The sequence below is a fragment of the Malaclemys terrapin genome, chromosome 8, assembly GCF_027887155.1.
Source record: "Malaclemys terrapin pileata isolate rMalTer1 chromosome 8, rMalTer1.hap1, whole genome shotgun sequence".
Taxonomy (NCBI): domain Eukaryota; kingdom Metazoa; phylum Chordata; order Testudines; family Emydidae; genus Malaclemys; species Malaclemys terrapin.
In genome coordinates this window covers 106,666,633-106,686,910 of record NC_071512.1, presented here as the reverse complement: position 1 = coordinate 106,686,910, position 20,278 = coordinate 106,666,633, and the positions used below count along the sequence as shown (strand labels likewise).

At 42.3% G+C, this 20,278-nt stretch overlaps 1 protein-coding gene across 3 annotated transcripts in view; it reads right to left on the bottom strand.

The window, feature by feature from the left end:
- The window catches only part of GPBP1L1 (GC-rich promoter binding protein 1 like 1), a 49,833-nt gene that overhangs the window by 5,480 nt on the left and 24,075 nt on the right, over window positions 1-20,278 (bottom strand). For 2 of the 3 annotated variants that reach the window (XM_054037460.1, XM_054037459.1), the window contains exons 4-8: window positions 20,096-20,225; window positions 19,449-19,732; window positions 14,978-15,050; window positions 13,400-13,593; window positions 4,725-4,865 (exon numbers count right to left, since the gene is read on the bottom strand). In XM_054037460.1, the coding sequence (XP_053893435.1) occupies window positions 4,725-4,865; window positions 13,400-13,593; window positions 14,978-15,050; window positions 19,449-19,732; window positions 20,096-20,225 (822 nt within the window). The remainder of the gene's footprint in view (window positions 1-4,724; window positions 4,866-13,399; window positions 13,594-14,977; window positions 15,051-19,448; window positions 19,733-20,095; window positions 20,226-20,278) is intronic. The other variant, XM_054037461.1, reaches the window with a different exon arrangement.

Sequence of the window (20,278 nt, the reverse complement as noted above, 5' to 3'; positions counted from 1 at the left end):
AAAGGAGAGGTCACAATAACACATCAGAATCTCATACACAAAACAACCCCTTTCCTTCACATAAATTGTGAAAGGAGGGAAAGAGAAATCAAGGCATGTAAGAGAACAGAACAGGTGCATACTGAAATAGTTCCTCGTTGCAGGAGCTGGAAGAGCCTTGCAGCACCATTTTAGATTTTTTCTTGGCACTGAAGTGCTGCCTACTGTCACAATCCTTAGGACGCCAAAGAAAACTACTCTGCAAAATATGCGTATGGTACAGCATACAATCCCTCTGAGCAGAAAAAAAGGCAAAGAAAAGGGATCTCAAAATATTCAGCTGCTTGGATTCCTTGTTCCTAAATTACACAATGCTAAGATGAAATGAACCTCTCCTGGAGAAGTGTAGACTATAAACACTGGCATCAGACAGTAACATTCGCCAGGCAATTATTCCAGATATCGCCTAGTACAGCACTGAGAGGAGCAAACAGGTGATTGTGAAACTTCCACAGCCAATCTGAGTGACTGTCAGGATAAAATGAAACCCAGAGTAGTATTTAAAATTCTCAGTGTGCTCATTAGTTTGACTGTACAAGTGACAGACTATAGACAGACTAAGAAAGTCTGACATTTCTAGTAGACTGGAATACCCATTTAACGTGACAGCCAATAAAAACTCAAGCTCCATGCTAGAACAGCCCTTTTCAAAAGACACCTATACAGAAATGCCAACATACCAAGAGCTCAATTTTACAAATTTTAAGGGATGAGAAAAGTAGCTGTAACAAGTGATAAAATTCTCAAATTATCCACCTTAACTTTGACTACACAAAGCTTTCAACAGATTTACAATAAAAAACCAATATAAGTGCACATTGCTTATTGATTTATTTATTTTACAATCATCCTTCCCACACTGCCTCTTCTAAGTCAGAAAGGAAAGACAGGTGTACGGGTCCTGGAGGTATCTGAACCAGGAGATCTCATATGAGAGAGTTAGGCCTGATATGCCGAAGAAAGGAGTTTTAACAATGTCAAGTTCATTTTCAGTACTTTGCCTTTAAGACTGTAGAATATTCTCCGAGGGGAAAACAGTGGAAGAGCCATCCCTTAGGCTTTTAAAAGCAGACTGCATAAAGCACTAAAAGTGCACTTATAGGGAAGAATCTTACACTAATCCTCAGGGAAATCTAGGAGGACTCTATGGTAATGTCAGTATTTCTACTTTTACAGAGCTTCTCATTTTCAGAACATTTTACAAATATTAACTGATCACTCTTCAACACCTCTGTAAAGGTGGTTATTATTGCCATTATAAAGACAGAAAGAAGCAGAGATTAAATTACTTTCCCCAGGTCAGTGGCAGAGGTGAGATTAAAATTCATGGGTCCCAGTCCTGTGTTTAGACTAAGATTGTCAAACAATTTTTTTAAAAGAAGCATGTGAAATAAAAGTCTAGGCATTACAGTTCAGTTGTAGCTTGGACAAACTTAAATGATTTCCAGTTTAACTGGATATAGCTATTGATGTTATGGGAACACAGGATGGAGTGACTTTCAGACGAGTTTCTTCTATTAATTTACTAACCACTCAGACAATGCTGGTGGAAATTCAACACAAAGTGCAACTTTCATAGCTTTAAGTATTACTAGTCTCTGTAGAAAAACTGAATTACAGGCTCTCTCTCTCTCGAGTGTCAGATTAATACCCTACAAACCTACATCCTGGCCAGAGACGGACAGCAAAAGCTGCCTAGGACAACAAATTACAGAGGCTATATGCAGTATTTATTGTACTGGATAACAAGTGTATTTAACTTTGTTTTGGTATTACTTACCTGAAGGTGGAAGCTTATCTGAATTATGTATTTATGTTCCAGTAGTGCCCAAAGTGTGCTAGGTGTTGTACAGACATAAGGGAAAACAAAGTCCCTGCCCCAATGGGCTTACAATCTAAAACAACAAAGAGGTAGGGTGAGGGGAAAGAATACAACATAAAAGCAAAGTTGTCAAGGAGATGACTGGCAATTTTGTTATTTCCATGGGGTTTTTTTTATTACATAAAAACCAGAACTACTCATCTATATACCCATTATTAGTGGGTTATTTCCTAATTTGGAAACCTCAGTTGTGTGTTTTGCACAGAATTGTCTCTCATGATCAAAAGAATATCCCAGTACCTTACACTGAAAGCGTAGGGCATGGATAGTCAACAGGCAGACCGCAGGTTAAATCTGGACCGCCAGACACTTTTGAACATACCGCTAAATCTTTTTATTTACTTATCATTATTGTTATTGTGGTGTGAAAAATGTACCTCTGGAATCTGGACCTTGACCAAGATATTTGGACATTGACCAAGAAATAACTGACTACCCCAGTGTAGGGGTTCCAAAATGGCGAAAGTTCAGAATGAGTAAAAAAAAAAAACACTCTATACAAACTTTAATATCCACAAAGATGACAAAATCTTCCCAGGAATACTTCTGATCTCAAAACAAAAGGTTAAGAGAGAGAGCAGCCTCACACAAGAAGGATTCTCAGTTTTGTAATAGCAACATTTCTGCCGAATATGCAGGGGGGCATTCATCTCTGGCTGAGTAAATACATCACCATTGTTTATTAAAACTAAAGAACAGTGTCAAGATACGACTTGTTTAACTTCTTCCACCATTCCAGATTATTTAAACTGAAAATTTAAAGATACAGAAAATCATGGCCAAGCAGTGACTAGCAATTGTGGGTGTGTCAATTTTTGGTACCCAATTGACTCCTTAAAGAGAGCAGATTTTCATAGGATGGGAATGTGGTACTCTAAAGATCAGATCCCTTTTACGTATCAAGCAGAGTACCCAAAAATGGAGACACTATCACTAGTCATTTCTTAAAATCTTGTCTAATTTTTCCATGATTTATATTGCTTACCCTTTGGTACTTCACTTAGTTTGGACACAAACAGACCAGTTTAATTTTCTGGTTTTTACACACTACACAGGGGTCAGCAACCTCTGGCACGCGGCTCGCCAGGGTAAGCACTCTGGTGAGCCGGGCCAGTTTATTTACCTGCCGCATCCGCAGGTTCAGCCGATCATGGCTCCCACTGGCCGCGGTTCACCGCCCCAGGCCAATGGGGGCTGCGGAAAGGGCGGACAGCGCATCCCTTGGCCCATGCACAAACCCAAAGCCATAGTGTTTTACTTCCCAACAGTGCAGGGGAAGTTTTAATGTAAAATTGTTTAAAATTCATGGAAATGCTTCATTATTAGGGTCTGCTGTTAGCTATTTTTTGCCCAAACCCAGCATTTTGGAAAGCAAGTTCCTTTTAGAGTCATATCACCTACACAAATAAAGGGCAGAAGAGGCTACCATGAACAGACTGCTGAAATGCTAGTAAATTTTAAGTCCAAAGAATTTTCCAGACACTTAATCTATAAATTAAGACAACCTTGGAGATGAATACTGGGGTACATCCGCCACCATCAACACTGACAAATAACACAACAGCTGAAGAGGAACGGTACACACATCTGTACATCACAAACCTTTTGAACTGTTCCCAAAGCTCACCACATGCATTGCTAGTAAAGAGCTGTGAGCTGGAAGAGCAACACCACAAGACAATCTAGCACCCTATTTTAAAGAGTGGTATGGAAATCAGGTCTTGTATGGTGTAAATTCTGGTGCGCACTAGTGTGCCATGCACTAACGGGCCTGTGTAGACCCTGCTAGCACTGAATCATAGAATCATATGACTGGAAGGGACCTCAAGAGATCTTCTAGTCCAGTCCCCTGCACTCAAGGCAGGACTATGTATTATGTAGACCAACCCTGCCAGGTGATTGTCTAACCTGCTCTTAAAAACCTCCAATGACATTGCTCTAAGAGTTCCCTAGTGTGTGTTAATATAGTCCCCCATTTTAAACTCTTTTGAAATGTAATCATGTGGGGAACTTTTAGTGTGTACCAGCAGGGTCCACATGATCTAGTTAGTGTGAGACACTAACACACTAGATTTTACACACACACACCCACCCACCCATGTGTACTAAGGGTATGTCTTTGCTAGCAATGTTAAAGTGCTGCCGCGGCAGCGCTTTAATGTGTGTGTAGTCGCGACACTAGCTGTAAAAAAACCTCGCCTCCACGAGGGAAGTAGCTACCAGTGCTGGGAATGTGGCTCCCAGTGCTGGTGCACTGTCTACACTGCCACTTGACCGTGCTGAAACTTGCAGCACTCAGGGGACTGTTTTTTCACACTACTGAGTAAGAAAGTTGCAGCGCTGTAAAGTGGCAGTGTAGACAAGGCCTAAGGCGTTGTGTAGAGAAGCCCTCAGCGTTAACTTTCAGTTCACAGCTCTCACATAGCAGGGCTGGCGTCTGCACTCTGGTAATGCAGCTGATGGTTTGGACATTGTTTCTGGGCATGCCCAGTTTAGTTCCTATGATGCTCTTAAAATGTAAAAGCAACCATACCTTGTATGATGGTGATGAAATTACAGCAGATCTAGCCAAAATCTGCTGGCAGCACACTTTACATCAAGACAGACAGACAGACTTCCAAGAGCATTCCCATTAATGTACAAGGGAACTTAGCTCAACATGCAAAGACCATACAAGTGATTGAGTACTCTTCAAGTGTTCAGAGCTGTATAATACGAATAGAAGAGCTCTCATGGTACTTAAATTATAGAAAGCAACATTAGTTGGAAAAGGTCCAGTTCTATCCCCAACCCAACCCCTTACCTCTTTGGGAGAGGTGAGAACTGAGCCACTCGCCAGTACCGCTGGTTTGGTTACAGACACCGGACTGGTAAAGGCAGAGTCACGGCTGGAGGAAAGCGAGCCTGGTTTATGTTCACTTCTGTTAGCTTTCCATGGACTTGGCTATATTGAAGAGAACACAATACACTAGACAGTAATGGTACGGCACAAGTATGGGTTGCTTGCAAATGGTTAAAAAATCAAAGCAACATCAAATTGACTTAATAAGGTGTCTGATTAATTGAACAAATTATCTTCTCCTGTTCCAAAAAATGGCCTCAAATCCCCCTTTCATCTTAATCCTGAGAATCCCCCATTCCTGCCCTGCTGAACCACCCCGCCCACATAAATACCCTCTAACTGCTTCACAGCTATCACTCTTCTAGCAAAGGGTTGGTTGGGACTATTATAAACAATTGAATGCTCCATCATTGGTTGGAGGAGTCACCATTGAGAGATGCAATGTATCACACAACTTCTCCCAGCACAGGAAGTGAGAGACCGTAATAAAATTCCAATTTCTTACACAGTGCTAAATACACCACCACTCAACAGGAGCTTCCTCTGGCCATGGGGAAGAAGCTTTAAGGCATGAATGCAAGACAGGAATTCCCCATGTTGCAAGGAAGATACTCCTAACCCGCCCCCATGGAAGGGTAAAGGAACAAAAGTTTGATTGTACCCTGCTGTTTAACAAGACACAGAAGTCAATGGATACACTAAAAATCCAGACAAGAAGCCCCAAAACTTACCGAGTGAGAAGCCAGGTTACTGGAGTATGGAAGCATGTAAACCAGCCCATTTTCTAAGCCAATTCACATGTAACTACTCAGAGTACGGCAGGGGGCGGCAACGTTCGGCACGCGGCTCGCCAGGGTAAGCACCCTGGCGGGCCGGGCCGGTTTTATTTACCTGCTGACGCGGCAGGTTTGGCCGATCGCGGCCCCCACTGGCCGCGGTTTGCCGTCCCGGGTCAATGGGGGCAGCTGGAAGCCGCGGCCAGCACATCGCTCGCCCGCGCCGTTTCTCGCCGCCCCCATTGGCCCGGGACAGCGAACCGCGGCCAGTGGGGGCCGCGATCGGCCAAACCTGCCGCATCAGCAGGTAAATAAAACTGGCCCGGCCTGCCAGGGTGCTTACCCTGGCGAGCCGCGTGCCGAATGTTGCCGACCCCTGGAGTAGGGCAACTTCACCCAACTAGTATCCACCATCAGGATATATCTGCAACTATTATTTGATGGCCAAGCAATAATTGCAGTTGCAGAAAGCTGCTTCATGATAAATGTCTTCTACTTGGAAAAGTATCATCTTGAACCTCTCAGCCACTAAGGACAAACTGTGCAACAACGATCCCCAAATGAGAGAGATGGCACGAAGCAGCACAGGAACAAGACAGCTGAGGAATATTTATTTATTTATTTTAAATTTACAGCTTCATTTTAACTATTCTGAATTTCTGATATCAATGCTCATCCAGGATGATCTACACGGGGGGGGGGGGGGGGGGGGGGGGGGGGGGGTGTCGATTCAGATCACTCGCTCTAGTGGAGTTCCGGAGTCGACGATGAGCGCGTTCGGGGATCAATATATTGTGTCTTAACAAGACGCGATATATCGATCCCAGATAAATCGATTGCTACCCGCCAATACGGCAGGTAGTGAAGACATACCCTAAGTTAAATAGGAGTCTAAAATGGATAATGTACTTTGTAAAAAAGGACAGCAGAGGCCACCGTTTCTCTGTATTTCCTCATTTGTTTCCTTGATGTATTTTTCTTCCTTCTTATATTTTGCTGACTCCTCACCCTTACTCCCCGCACTGGTAAAAACCAAATCCCTCTCCCCATTCCCTAATCAGAAGGGATATGACGCTGGAGATGGACAACCATCGATTTGCCAGTCAAAGCTGAGGAGAGAGAAGCCTGGGCTGGCACACCGAGGCCGCAGCCCTACTACACCTTTGACTTTTACAATGTTCAGCTCTGTTAGCAGCCACACAAAGGAGGGCAGGAAAGATTTTCAGGGAGCCGCCAGTAGCTTTATTTGCTATGCAGCAATATGTTTTCAGTGAGTCAGGGGAAGCTGCATCAACCTGGGGTCCTGCACCTTCCCTCTCCCACATCGATCACATCCTCTGGCTTCGGCTCCCCCTCTCATTGACTAGTCTGATGCCTCCCCCACAGGTTAGAAACTGATTTCGATTGTAAACTTCCTGGGGTAGAGCTTGTGCCTTCATTTCTGTTTAACTAGAGCAGGGGTCGGCAACCTTTCAGAAGTGGTGTGCCGCGTCTTCATTTATTCACTCTAATTTAAGGTTTCGCGTGCCAGTCATACATTTTAATGTTTTTAGAAGGTCTCTTTCTATAAGTCTATAATATATAACTAAACTATTGTTGTATGTAAAGTAAATAAGGTTTTTAAAATGTTTAAGAAGCGTCATTTAAAATTAAATTAAAATGCAGAGCCCCCTGGACCGGTGGCAGGACCCGGGCAGTGTGAGTGCCACTGAAAATCAGCTTGTGTGCCGCGTTTGGCATGCGTGCCATAGGTTGACTACCCCTGAACTAGAGCATACTTCTTGCACTATCATATTTAATTTACAGTAATCTCTTAAATAGGAACCTCTGAAAATGGCAGTCACACCAAAATGTCAATTTTTGCTCAAGAACCTGAAGGCACAATTCTCCGGTTAGTATTAACTATGAGGAGTTTCTGTATGGAAGAGCATAAGCAGATTCAAAGTATATAGAACACTCATTCCCCGCTCCAAAAAACCCCAACACTGGTGAAATGGATTTCCACCTTTTTCACAGCTTATATTTCACATCAAGTTCCTCTCAAACTCCCAAAAACCAAATGTAAATTGCCACAACACCCCACTGGTGAGGCACAACACTAAATCTGGGGGGTGGGTGTTAGATTGTAAGCTGCTGGGGACAGAGATCATATTTGTGTTTTGTGTTTGTACAGCACCTAGCACAGCGAAAAGACCTAGTCGTAGACCAAGAGCCAGGCACTATAATAATACAAATACTTGGAATGCTCACAATGACACTGAGGCCCATTGGTGCCAACAGGTTCATTGTTCTTTACAAGCAACTACTGTCAGACCTGACAAACTCACTACATCTAATATACCACTTTCACAGTATTTATTAATGAAGGGTAGCATGTGAGGTCTGTATTAAAAGCTCTTAATTTATCAATACTCAGTGCAAGGTGTGTACACAGTTAATATTTAAGGAATAACCTAACTACACCTCTACCCCGATACAACGTGACCCGATATAACATGAATTTGGATATAATGTGGTAAAGCAGTGCTGGGGGGGGAGGGGGGGGCAGTGCTGCGCACTCCGGCGGATCAAAGCAAGTTCACCTATAATGCGGTAACACTTTTTGGCTCCCAAGGACAGCGTTATATCGGGGTAGAGGTGTATATTGATAACTACGCCTTATGGTCCCGGAGTAAAAGTCTGTCACCAGGGAATTGTGTTTTGGTGATGGCCCATTCAAGCACAAGGTGTCCTCACCCCTCCCTGGTCAGCTGGTGATGTAATGCAAGGTTCAATTGTCTACCCTTGTCCATCCCAGAACAGTTGGAAAACTATCAAAGCCAACTGAAAACAATCAAAACCACTTGGAGGTAAAAAGGAACAGTGAAACAGACAGGGGATCACCGGACTGTGAATAAAGACAAAAGACAGATTCAGTATATCAAAGGGTAGAGAAAGACACACTGAATCCATTCACTGAGGAGACATCTTGTTGAGTATGGGGGTGTTAAGTGAAAGATTGGATTTTGGTTCCTGAGAAGCCAGTCAGCTCTGCAACAGACTGAATGAGGTGGGGGAAACTGACTTTGTTAGATAGGAAAGGTAACTATTAAGTGTAGGCCCTAGTTTGTATTTTATGATTTTGTTTTGTATTGTAACCATTAGTTTCCATCACATACTTGTTTCTAGTGGAATTTATACACTCATACTACACCAAAAGAAGGTTTATATAAGTGTTCAGTTCTATGCGTTATACAGGAGCTGTGATTTAAGGTAAAGCAGGTAAACTGGGGTACACTGTTCCTTTGGGAGCAGAGAATCCGGGATTTCCATGAGTAGCCAGTGTCGGGGCAGGATATCACAGAAGAACATTTCAAGGGGACTGGGGTTCATATTTTGTTAACCTGCAAGTCAGAGACGGAGCTACTCTAGCTCAGAGTGTGCTTGAGTGGCTGACAGGCCAGCAGTGTTAGAGAACTGACACTCAGCTACCAGAGGCGAGACTCCCTCTCACTGGAGGCAGGAGGTAACAAGGTGACACTCAATCCTGGGTACCCTGAACACTCATCTTTGTATCATTCTGCACAGACTATTATGGCTGTCCCCTGCTGAGACAGGATGCTCAGTGGCTGCTAACGATTATTCATATGGCTTCCACCAAGGGGCAGTTCAGGTAGAAACCCAAAGAAAAGTTCTTCTTGCTATTTTTGGGGGTGGGGTGGCAGAAGGTGTAAGAATGGAACAAGCAGTCTAGTGATTAGAAGGTCAACGGAGACAGCACTTCTGGGTTACGTTTATAGGCGTGACACCAAAGCCGTGTCTACACTATGTGGGCTACAGCACCACATCTATGCTGCTGTACCCCATAGTGTAGATGAATCACACACTGACAGAAAAGGTTTTTGCCCTCACTCTAGGAACTCTACCTCCCTGAGCAGTGGTCAGTTGACCTCACTATGTCTACCCCATGGTTTAAAGCCAGCAGAGTGGTGATGCTCAGGGATGGGAATTTTTCACTCCCCTAACCAATGTAGTTATGTTGCTCTATTTTTAGGGTAGACCAGGTCTAACACAGTTTGACCTTGGGCGATTAATTTATCTGTGTCAGTTTATCCACCTGAGAAATAGGAACCTGTGGTACTCATTGCCAGAAGATGTTGAAGGCCAAAACTATAACGGGGATCAAAAAAGAATTGGATAAGTTCATGGAGGATAGATCCATCAATGGCTATTAGCCAAGATGGTCAAGGATGCAACCCCACACTCTGGTTATCCCTAGCCTCTGACTGCCAGAAGGTGGGAGTGGTCGACAGGGGATGATCCATTGGCCAATGTTGGAAGCATACTGGGTTAGATGGGTCGTTGGCCTGACCCAGTTTGGACGTTCTTAAGTTGGAATAAACTCCTTTCAGTGCCGCTGAGAATGTTTTAACACCATTTAGCGCTACTATAGCATTTTCCATTCCGTTGTGCCAGTGGTAGCTTTTCTAGGCATACAGGTCTACAGAGCCTTATGGATATAACCCACCCACCCACATTGCTGCACTTTTGAAAAAACAGATTTCAGAGTAGCAGCCGTGTTAATCTGTATCTGCAAAAAGACAGGAGTACTTGTGGCACCTTCGAGACTAACAAATTTGAAAAAACAGTTACTGAACAGGATAGTAACTTTTGTTCTTTGAGATGTGTTGCACACGTTCATGCCATTCTTGGTGTCAGTGTGCCCTGCATACAGCTGTCAGAAACATTTCCCCGCAGCAGGATCCATGGGGTGGCTCAAGCTCCCACTGCTGCCCTGTACCACTGTGTGCAGGTATAAAGGGCAGAGCCATCCCCAGGGCCCCCCAGGGCTCCCCAGTTCCTTCTTGCGGAACTCCAATGCAGAGGGGCAGAAGAGGGTGGGTTATGGAATGGACATATACAACAGGCTAGTAACTGTTTTCTTCTTTGAGTGACTCAAGCCGTAAGAACAGGAAGTGGGACAGGAGTCTATTTCAACAAAGCCTAAAGAACAACTCGTCCAACTCTAGTATTGTCTCTGGAGTCTTAAGCCATAGCATAGCGGGAGGCAAACGTGTGGACAGAGAACCAGGCTGCCACTCGACTCGTGTATGCAACTGGAACTTGTGCCAGAAAGGCTGCTGAGGCCAACTGCAACCGCCTTGAATGAGCTGAGACTCCGTCAGGTGGAGTGACATTAGCTAAGTCATAACACATGCGTATACAGGATGTGACCCAGGAAGAACTTCTCTGGGTGGAGACTGAATGGCTTCTTACTCTGTCTGCCATTGCTATGAACAGATGGGAGGATTTATAGAAGAGCCTGGTTCTGTCTAGGTAAACTGCTAAGGCTCCCCTGACGTCTAAGCCTTGATATGCAAACGCTGTTCATCCCTGTTCGTATGTAGCTCTGGGTAATATGGTCAAATTGTCTGATTGATAAGGAAAGAAGAAACCACCTTTGAAACAAACTTTGGATGAGGATGCAGGTGAACTTTGTCCTTAAAAAAGATCTTGTATGGATGCCCCAAAATTAATGCCTGTAGCTCCCCATCTCTTCTGGGAGAGGTAATGGTCACCAAAAATTACACCTTCATTGATAGATGCAGCAGAGAGGAGATAGCCAATGGCTCAAATGGGGAACCTGTAAGTCTTTACAATACTAAGGCCTGGTCTACTCTAGGGACCTATACGCATTACCACCATAGAAACAGCAAATGATTTCTAAACTGGCTAAGTAACTTTACAGACATTACTTCTGCTTCCTCTGAATACTACAGGAATAAGGCAAGGGGTACACTACTAGCCAACTAACCCACATCTTTGGCCACAGAAGTCAATTTAGACACAAAATCACCCACACTGACATGTCCTACTGCAATTTTAAGAAGATCAAGGATTCACAGAATGAAAAGGAAAACTGGGATGTCAAAATCAGCGTTTTGACAAGTAGGTTTAGTTGTCCAGTTTATGTACCACAATCACACTGCTGCTTTACATCAGCCAAACCAATTGCTTAATTTCCCCAAGTGCTCTTCTAAAATGCCATCAATCAAGGGTATAATACAAACTAGTTTATGAACCTATTAGACCATATCACATCCGGATCACAACACTAACAAACCCCACAAAGGCTGGGATTTTCAAGTGCCTAAAGGAGCTAGGGGTTCAAACCCACTGAAATTACATAGGATTTGAGCACATCACTCCATTAGGCCCCCTTTGAAAATCTAAGCATAAAATACCATTTTCTAGGCACAATGAAAACCAAGCTCAGCATCTGGATAAACATCCCATCAGCAAGCCTGATTAAACTGCGCTATAGTCTCACAAAGAGAAAGACCCGTCACTTAGGACATTTAGAACTAGGCAAAACAAATGCACTGGTGACTATACTGTAGGGAACAACCACATTCTGGAAGGGGGAACTAGATAATCAATTAGCTTTTCATCTTCAATATTGATGATTCCATGCAATAATGCACTACTGCAGGATGCAGTCATAGTATTTACATGCACTTGCTCAGGTATGGAAAACACTGACTTCAATTTCATCATTTACAAATCTTAGGAGTAAATTTTTATAGCACTGTAACTTGCAAACCCCACAATATATCCTTGTTTGCATACAGTGCTCGCAGTTATACGTTTCTGCATTAAATAAAAGATCACTGTGCAACGAACAAGCAGCAACACAATCCAGTTGTTAAAAAGGCTCTGAAGTAGAAGGCTGAATAGCTAAAACCTGTTCAATACACCAAGTCATTCCAGCTACAGGAAAGGCACCCGACCATATCCCTAAGTCACGCAAGCTGTAAAACTGAAAAAGCAGCAACAGGAAACTCTCTGGACACCAGAAACCGCACCTTGTTTGAATGGTCATGTGGGCTGACTGCCTAATAATTTCTGATTTTACAGGTAAGGCATTCTTTACAAATGGAATGTTATAAATAGTTGCGATTCTTACAAAAGCCCACCTGTCAGGCCAGCACTGGTGTGCTCCCCCAAAACAAGCCATAAGACCAACATTTTTTTAGAATTGAAAAGTGATAGTCATTCTAATCATGTAGGTTCTCTCTGCGGTCTGTGGGAGAGGAGGAACCAGCTGAATTTTAAAGAGGACCTAGAAAGGCAAGAGTTTTGTAAAGGAGCAGAAGGCATGAACACATCTCTGAAAGGGGTTTTTAAGGAGAGTATTCTTTTGATTTTGTAAAGATTTAAAAAAAATCTGCTCTTCTCCTGTATCACTGGTAGTCTTCTTGGACGATACACAGCTAGAATGGACCTTTTCTCAACCAGGACCGATCATCTTTTAAAGATCTTTTCTTCCAAGTGTTTATCAAGCATTTTAATTAATGAGGCGTTACCAGCCCAAAAAATAAGCAAAACAAAGCTCTAAGAATTATGAATAAAAATAATTTCCATGATTAGGTTTCACTTCTCTGATACTAGTTGGAATGTCATAATCCTACAAGTTCCCCAGGTATCTCTTATACCAGCCTTCAGGAAAAACAGAGTTAGATAAGATCTGAACCCAATATAAAAAAATCAAGCAGAAATTGAAAACTTGAAAAACCCTTTAACCTTTTTGTATGTAACAAAGAAGCTGAAGTGCAAAACCCTATATTTCTTTTGTAGGTTACCTTTAAGGCTCAACTACTATGCTGAAGGATCATGTTAAAACACGACCCAGTCTGGTCTTTGAAGACTGGTCCAAACTGTATTTTAACCATGTTAATGAATCGTATTACAACTTTGTATAGATTTAGAACACTGTCAGATGAACAACTCATTCACTACTCTGTTACTAGTACTTTTTCTATATAAGGGAGAGAATGCCCCTTCAATACAGTTTAGTAACTCCACTGGAAGCCCTTGTACCTTAGATGGAGGAGCTGCTGGTTTAGGAACCAGATTTTTGTAGACACTTGGGACAATTGTGGTGGTCTTGTTGCCGTTTGCAAGGTGAGGAACTGGTGACGTAAATGCAGCTGAGAAGGCAGCAGCAGGATCCTCTTTTGAAACCTTTTTGATGACCAGCATCTTGGTAGGTTGCTTGGCACTAGGGGGGTTTTCTACAAAAACAGAGGGGAACAAGACCTCAAATAATTAGGAGCTCAGTAATTCCACAAAACTTGACTCTACCTCAGCTCCAATTCTACCTCTTAGAGTCTAAGATGCTGAGAGTGTCTCATGCTGTTGCTGCTAACAGCTTCTGAAGTCAAGTGAAGAGGATATCAGACAAAGATGGTAAAGTCCAATATTATGTAGGCTCCTCTTGATTTTGAAAAAAAACTGCCTAGGACATCAGCCTGAGATTTTAACCGCCTCTCAGACTTTGCTGAAAGAAGGAACCAGAATGGGTAATTATATTTAAGCTCTGAATAACTACTGAGTAATTTTAGGTTAATTCACTAACAAAAATATTTAGTGAAACTCATGCTTTAAGTTTCAATGTTTTGCAACCTGCAACCATTAACACCACATTCTGGTGGAGCAAACAGAAGTTCTCAGTACACTTTCTTGAAAAGTGCACCAGTACACTTTCTTGACAACTGCAATGTAAACCGCTAAGTGTTTAAACAGCTTTTTACTGCTGCTAATCTTGCATTGCATTTGGGTGGACCAGTAAAGATCTGAACCAAACACTCAAGAGATTAAAATTAGATCTAGTACAACAGATTGCTGAATGTTTTTAGGATACACCTAATAAATAACTGGTTTACAATTCTATCCCACCCCAAATTAAAGTGTCTAGTTAGAGTTACAGGTTCCAATTAGTGATTAAAGAAACATTTTCAGGCACTGTTAACAGGCACCCCATTTGCATCAGCCTAGCTTTTTCAATGGAGGGAACAAAAACGTCATGTATAGTATCCAGGAATTTAGAACTATTTTCTTTTTAATTAATTTGAAAAAAGATGATGAACCACAAGAACACAGCCTTGTAGATTTGTACAGTATTGCTGCATATCCACTATAAATATCACCTTCGTAACACTTACAATCAGGGAGCTGTGCTCCCTCTAGTCCTCTCAACCCTATTCTGCACTTCTCATTCTGCATTTAGCAATGCAGGATCAAGTATTTTCATGATCATTTCATTCCAACACTCAACACCCACAATCTTAGAGAAGCTGTGATCTTCCCATGGAATTAGCAACCATTATAGACGAGTGACATTCCTGTACGTAGTTTGTGCCATTAGCAGGAAATGGAAGAGAAGATTCTCAAACAGCAGCAAGTGCAACTCTAAGTATCAGAAAAGAGATTGAGGAGAGAGATAAAAAGGAAAAGAACGAAGGGAGAGAAAGAAAGAGGTAGCTGCCTACTTCAGTTTAATCTTCCATTAAGATCTTCCCCTATGTGAAAAACTAGAGTTTCAACATATTATTCGATTCTTCTGCTTTACAAGTGGTCATCTGTTTTCTATACAGTGATGTAAACTTCTCTACGTACCCCACACTCCAGAAGGTGTCCCTAAAGGTTTGCTCTGGTTATTCTGTTTTCCAGCTTCTGGATTCAAAGATGGCTGTAAAAACATAATCCGGTTGGACACATTAGAAGATTGCAGATACTACTATTTATCAGAAGTAGTATTACCATAGTACCTAGGAACATGGTCATGGACCAGGACCCTTTTGTACGAAGTGTTGTGCAAACAGAACGAAAAGACAGTCCCTGGCCCAAAGAGCTTTACTTTCCTTCCCCTTGTGGGGGGATTGTGTTGGGACTAGAGCAAGCAAAGACAGAACTCCTATTTAAAGAGTTTCTCATGTATAATTAAGAAAGTGAGAGACTCTATAATTTGATATTAATCAGTGGCTCAAGGCACCATGTGATATCCAGGACCCAATTCCTCATAACTGTACTAGCTTTCATATATTTTGTATTTGACAGCTAGGCATTAACAGTTTTACCAGTATTACACTGACACCAGATGTATATAATCTCTGTGATGAAGACGAATTTATATATTTACAGGCATAAAAACTAAAAGCTCAGCTTAAGTTCTATTAAAATAAATTCCCTGAGTCGAAATTTTAGGCTGTTATTCCATCTGAAGGATGCAGCCTTTGTAACTCTACCTTTGATTGAGCGTCAAATCCTAAATATTACAATATTTTTTCTATACAAAAATGAGAGGGTTAGTTAAACAGAAGTTAAAAGGTACAGTGACTGAAGTGAAATCCCTGCAAGCTGCATGGGCGCTTTTTAAAGACATCATAATAGAGGCCCAACTTCAATGTATACCCCAAATTAAGAAACACAGTAAAAGAACTAAAAAAGAGCCACCGTGGCTTAACCACCATGTAAAAGAAGCAGTGAGAGATAAAAAGACTTCCTTTAAAAAGTGGAAGTCAAATCCTAGCGAGGTAAATAGAAGGGAGCATAAACACTGCCAAATCAAGTGTAAAAATGTAATAAGAAAAGCCAAAGAGGAGTTTGAAGAACGGCTAGCCAAAAACTCCAAAGGTAATAACAAAATGTTTTTTGAGTACATCAGAAGCAGGAAGCCTGCTAAACAACCAGTGGGGCCCCTCGATGATAGAGAAAGAAAAGGAGCACTTAACGACGATAAAGTCATTGCGGAAAAACTAAACCAATTCTTTGCTTCAGTCTGCATGGCTGAGGATGTTTGGGAGATTCCCAAACCTGAGCCGGTTTTTGTAGGTGACAAATCTGAGGAACTGTCACAGATTGAAGTGTCACTAGAGGAGATTTTGGAATTAATTGATGAACTTAACATTAACAAGTCACCGGGACCAGATGGCATTCACCCAAGAGTTCTGAAAGAACTCAAATGTGAAATTGCGGAACTATTAACTAGGGTTTGTAACCTGTCCTTTAAATCGGCTTCTGTACCCAACGACTGGAAGATAGCTAATGTAACGCCAATATTTAAAAAGGGCTCTAGAGGTGATCCCGGCAATTACAGACTGGTAAGTCTAACGTCAGTACCGGGGAAATTAGTCGAAACAATAGTAAACAATAAAATTGTCAGACACATAGACGAATATAAATTGTTGGGCAAAAATCAACATGGTTTCTGTAAAGGGAAGTCATGTTATACTAATCTATTAGATTTCTTTGAAGGGGTCAACAAACATGTGGACAAGGGGGATCGAGGGGACATAGTGTACTTAAGATTTCCAGAAAGCCTTTGACAAGGTCCCTCACCGAAGGCTCTTACGTAAATTAAATTGTCATGGGATAAAAGGGAAGGTCCTTTCATGTACTGAGAACTGGTTAAAAGACAGGGAACAAAGGGTAGGAACTAATGCTAAATTCTCAGAATGGAGAGGGGTAACTAGTGGTGTTACCCAAGGGTCAGTCCTAGGACCAATCCTATTCAACTTATTCATAAATGATCTAGAGAAAGGGGTAAAAAGTGAGGTGGCAAAGTTTGCAGATAATACTAAACTGCTCAAGAGAGTTAAGACCAAAGCAGACTGTGAAGAACTTCAAAAAGATCTCACAAAACTAAGTGATTGGGCAACAAAATGGCAAATGAAATTGAATGTGGATAAATGTAAAGTAATGCACATTGGAAAAAATAACCCCAACTATACATACAATATGATGGGGGCTAATTTAGCTATAACAAATCAGGAAAAAGATCTTGGCGTCATCGTGGATAGTTCTCTGAAGACGTCCACGCAGTGTGCAGAGGCGGTCAAAAAAGCAAACAGGCTGTTAGGAATCATTAAAAAAGGGGAGAGAATAAAATGGAGAATATATTATTGCCCTTATATAAATCGATGGTACGCCCATATCTTGAATACTGCGCACAGATGTGGTCTCCTCAACTCAAAAAAGATATACTGGCACTAGAAAAGGTTCAGAGAAGGGCAACTAAAATGATTAGGAGTTTGGAGAGGGTCCCATATGAGGAGAGATTGAAAAGGCTAAGACTTTTCAGCTTGGAAAAGAGGAGACCAAAGGGGGGGGGAGGATATGATAGAGGTATATAAAATTATGAGTGATGTGGAGAAAGTAGATAAGGAAAAGTTATTTACTTATTCCCATAATACAAGAACTAGGGGCCACCAAATGAAATTAATAGGCAGCAGGTTTAGAACAAATAAAAGGAAGTTCTTCTTCACAAGTGCACAGTCAACTTGTGGAACTCCTTACCTGAGGAGGTTGTGAAGGCTAGGACTATAACAGGGTAAGAGAACTGGATAAATTCATGGAGGTTAAGTCCATTAATGGCTATTAGCCACGATGGGTAAGGAATGGTGACCCTAGCCTCTGGTTGTTTGTCAGAGGGTGGAGATGGATGGCAGGAGAGAGATCACTTGATCATTACCCGTTAGGTTCACTCCCTCTGGGCACCTGGCATTGGCCACTATGGGTAGACAGGATACTGGGCTAGATGGATTTCTGGTCTGACCCAGTACGGCCGTTCTTATGTTGAGAAATTGTGAGTTGGGGGAGGAAAGGCGGTAAAAACCAGGTATGATGATGTCGATAAGACACCCCTTGTCCATTCACCTATCCTTCTCTCTTCCTCTCTTTTCACAATAAACTGGAAATTCAAAATCACACCACCTCCCCGCTCTTTTTGATAGATTCTTTGTGTGTTGGCTACTATGGCAACTACAGCACAAGCCTCCAGTTGTGAACTTCTGGAAAAACTAGCACTCCTAGTTTAAAAGCTGGAAGAAATTACCATCCCATTTTAATACAAGTACTACCTCATAACCCAAATATTACCCAAATATTTTAAATCTCTTATCTATCAGTTTTAATGCTTCATTTTACCAGGTCTTGTCAGTTTTACATTAGGAAGCTGAGAGAGGCTGACTGCCAAGACGACTAATGGCATTTTGGGCTGTATAAGTAGGGGCATTGCCAGCAAATCGAGGGACGTGATCGTTCCCCTCTATTCGACATTGGTGAGGCCTCATCTGGAGTACTGTATCCAGTTTTGGGCCCCCCACTACAAGAAGGATGTGGAAACATTGGAAAGAGGCCAGCGGAGGGCAACAAAAATGATTAGGGGGCTGGAAAACACGACTTACGAGGAGAGGCTGAGGGAACTGAAATTGTTTAGTCTGCAGAAGAGAAGAATGAGGGGGGATTTGATAGCTGCTTTCAACTAACTGGAAGGGGGTTCCAAAGAGGATGGATCTAGACTGTTCTCAGTGGTACCAGATGACAGAACAAGGAGTAATGGTCTCAAGTTGCAGTGGGGGAGGTTTAGGTTGGATATTAGGAAAAACTTTTTCACTAGGAGGGTGGTGAAGCACTGGAATGGGTTACCTAGGGAGGTGGTGGAATCTCCTTCCTTAGGAATTTTTAAGGTCAGGCTTGACAAAGCCCTGGCTGGGATGATTTAATTGGGAATTGGTCCTGCTTTGAGCAGGGGGTTGGACTAGATGACCTCCCGAGGTCCCTTCCAACCCTGATATTCTATGATGTGCACAACGCACAGGAGTGCCCCCAAAATTGGTCTTTATGGTTCAAGTCTTTCAAAAGAAACCTTGCCCCTTTTGCCAAATACATATGCTTACAAGTACTATATTCTCATTCAAGCTATGAACATACTTTTGTGACAAGCAGTTCAAATTGTTTTTTCCACTATTCTTTTCAGATAAAGAGTGTCACCAGCTGTATTGGGTTTGGCTGATTGAACAAACTTATGCATCACAACACTGATATAGCAGATTTAAAATAACCTGGCAACATGTAATGACAACGTGTCCAAAAAACAACCCAATATATGAGGGCCTCAGGAATATGGGAAAAAGTTAACATTCTGCAAACACTGCTTGCAGGACCATTCCATTAAAACTGGAGTGATCCCCGAAAGTATGGAGTGGAATCCAACTCTAGATCCTTTCCACCAACCAATGCTAATACAAAGAAACCTAGAAAGCCATTTCTCATAGCTGGTTCCAGTAGTGAGAAACCACACACTTACAAAGTCGTCTTCCTCAAACTGCAGCTTCTCTTTTTCTTCTCTCTTCTCTTCTCTGGCCTCAACAGGCACCTTTTCTTGAAAGGCAGAGTTCTTCCGAGAGTGAAAGTTGCCATTCCAGTGGCGATGGACTCCAGTTCCTCCACCACTACGCTGGTTCATACCATCATGGCCCCGTGAGGGACCATGCCAGCCAGGCTGATTGCCAGAAAGCCCAACATGAGCTCCTTTAGAAACACCGGAATCTACAGAATCATGGCGGAGCAGGGAGGGCTGATGCCAGCAGTCTAAACAACAGGAGGTAAGTATGCAAATAAAATAAAAGTCAATACAGCAAGAAGAAATCAGGAATGACCTGATATTTCTGGCATTGATCAATGCTCTCTAAATAAGTATTAGGCTAACCTTGCCTTAGTTCAGAGAGTGACTTTTTTACTCACACAGACGAACAAACTGCAGAAGAATTTGAAAGCCACATACAACTTCCCCAGAAACCCACGGGAACACAGAGAGATGGCACATAAGGGAGGAGTGTTAGGATAAGTGGCTTTGTGTGTTATAGGGGATGTTGTTTTGCAAAGTTACTTTATATTCTGCATAGATCTGCATTCAGTATTTGGATATAGAGGGAGTTCTGATCCTCTACTCACCTCCCGTAGTTCTGAGGGGGCCGTTATTGAAAAATCCATCAGAAGAGTTGTGTCGTCTACGGCTCACGCCAAAGCGGCCCTCACCCCGCGAAAGATGCTCTCCATGTTTCTCAAAGGTGGCTGCAGGGGACTACAGAAACAGATTAAGTGTCTTAGGCCACCCAAAGAGCCTGCTTGACAAGC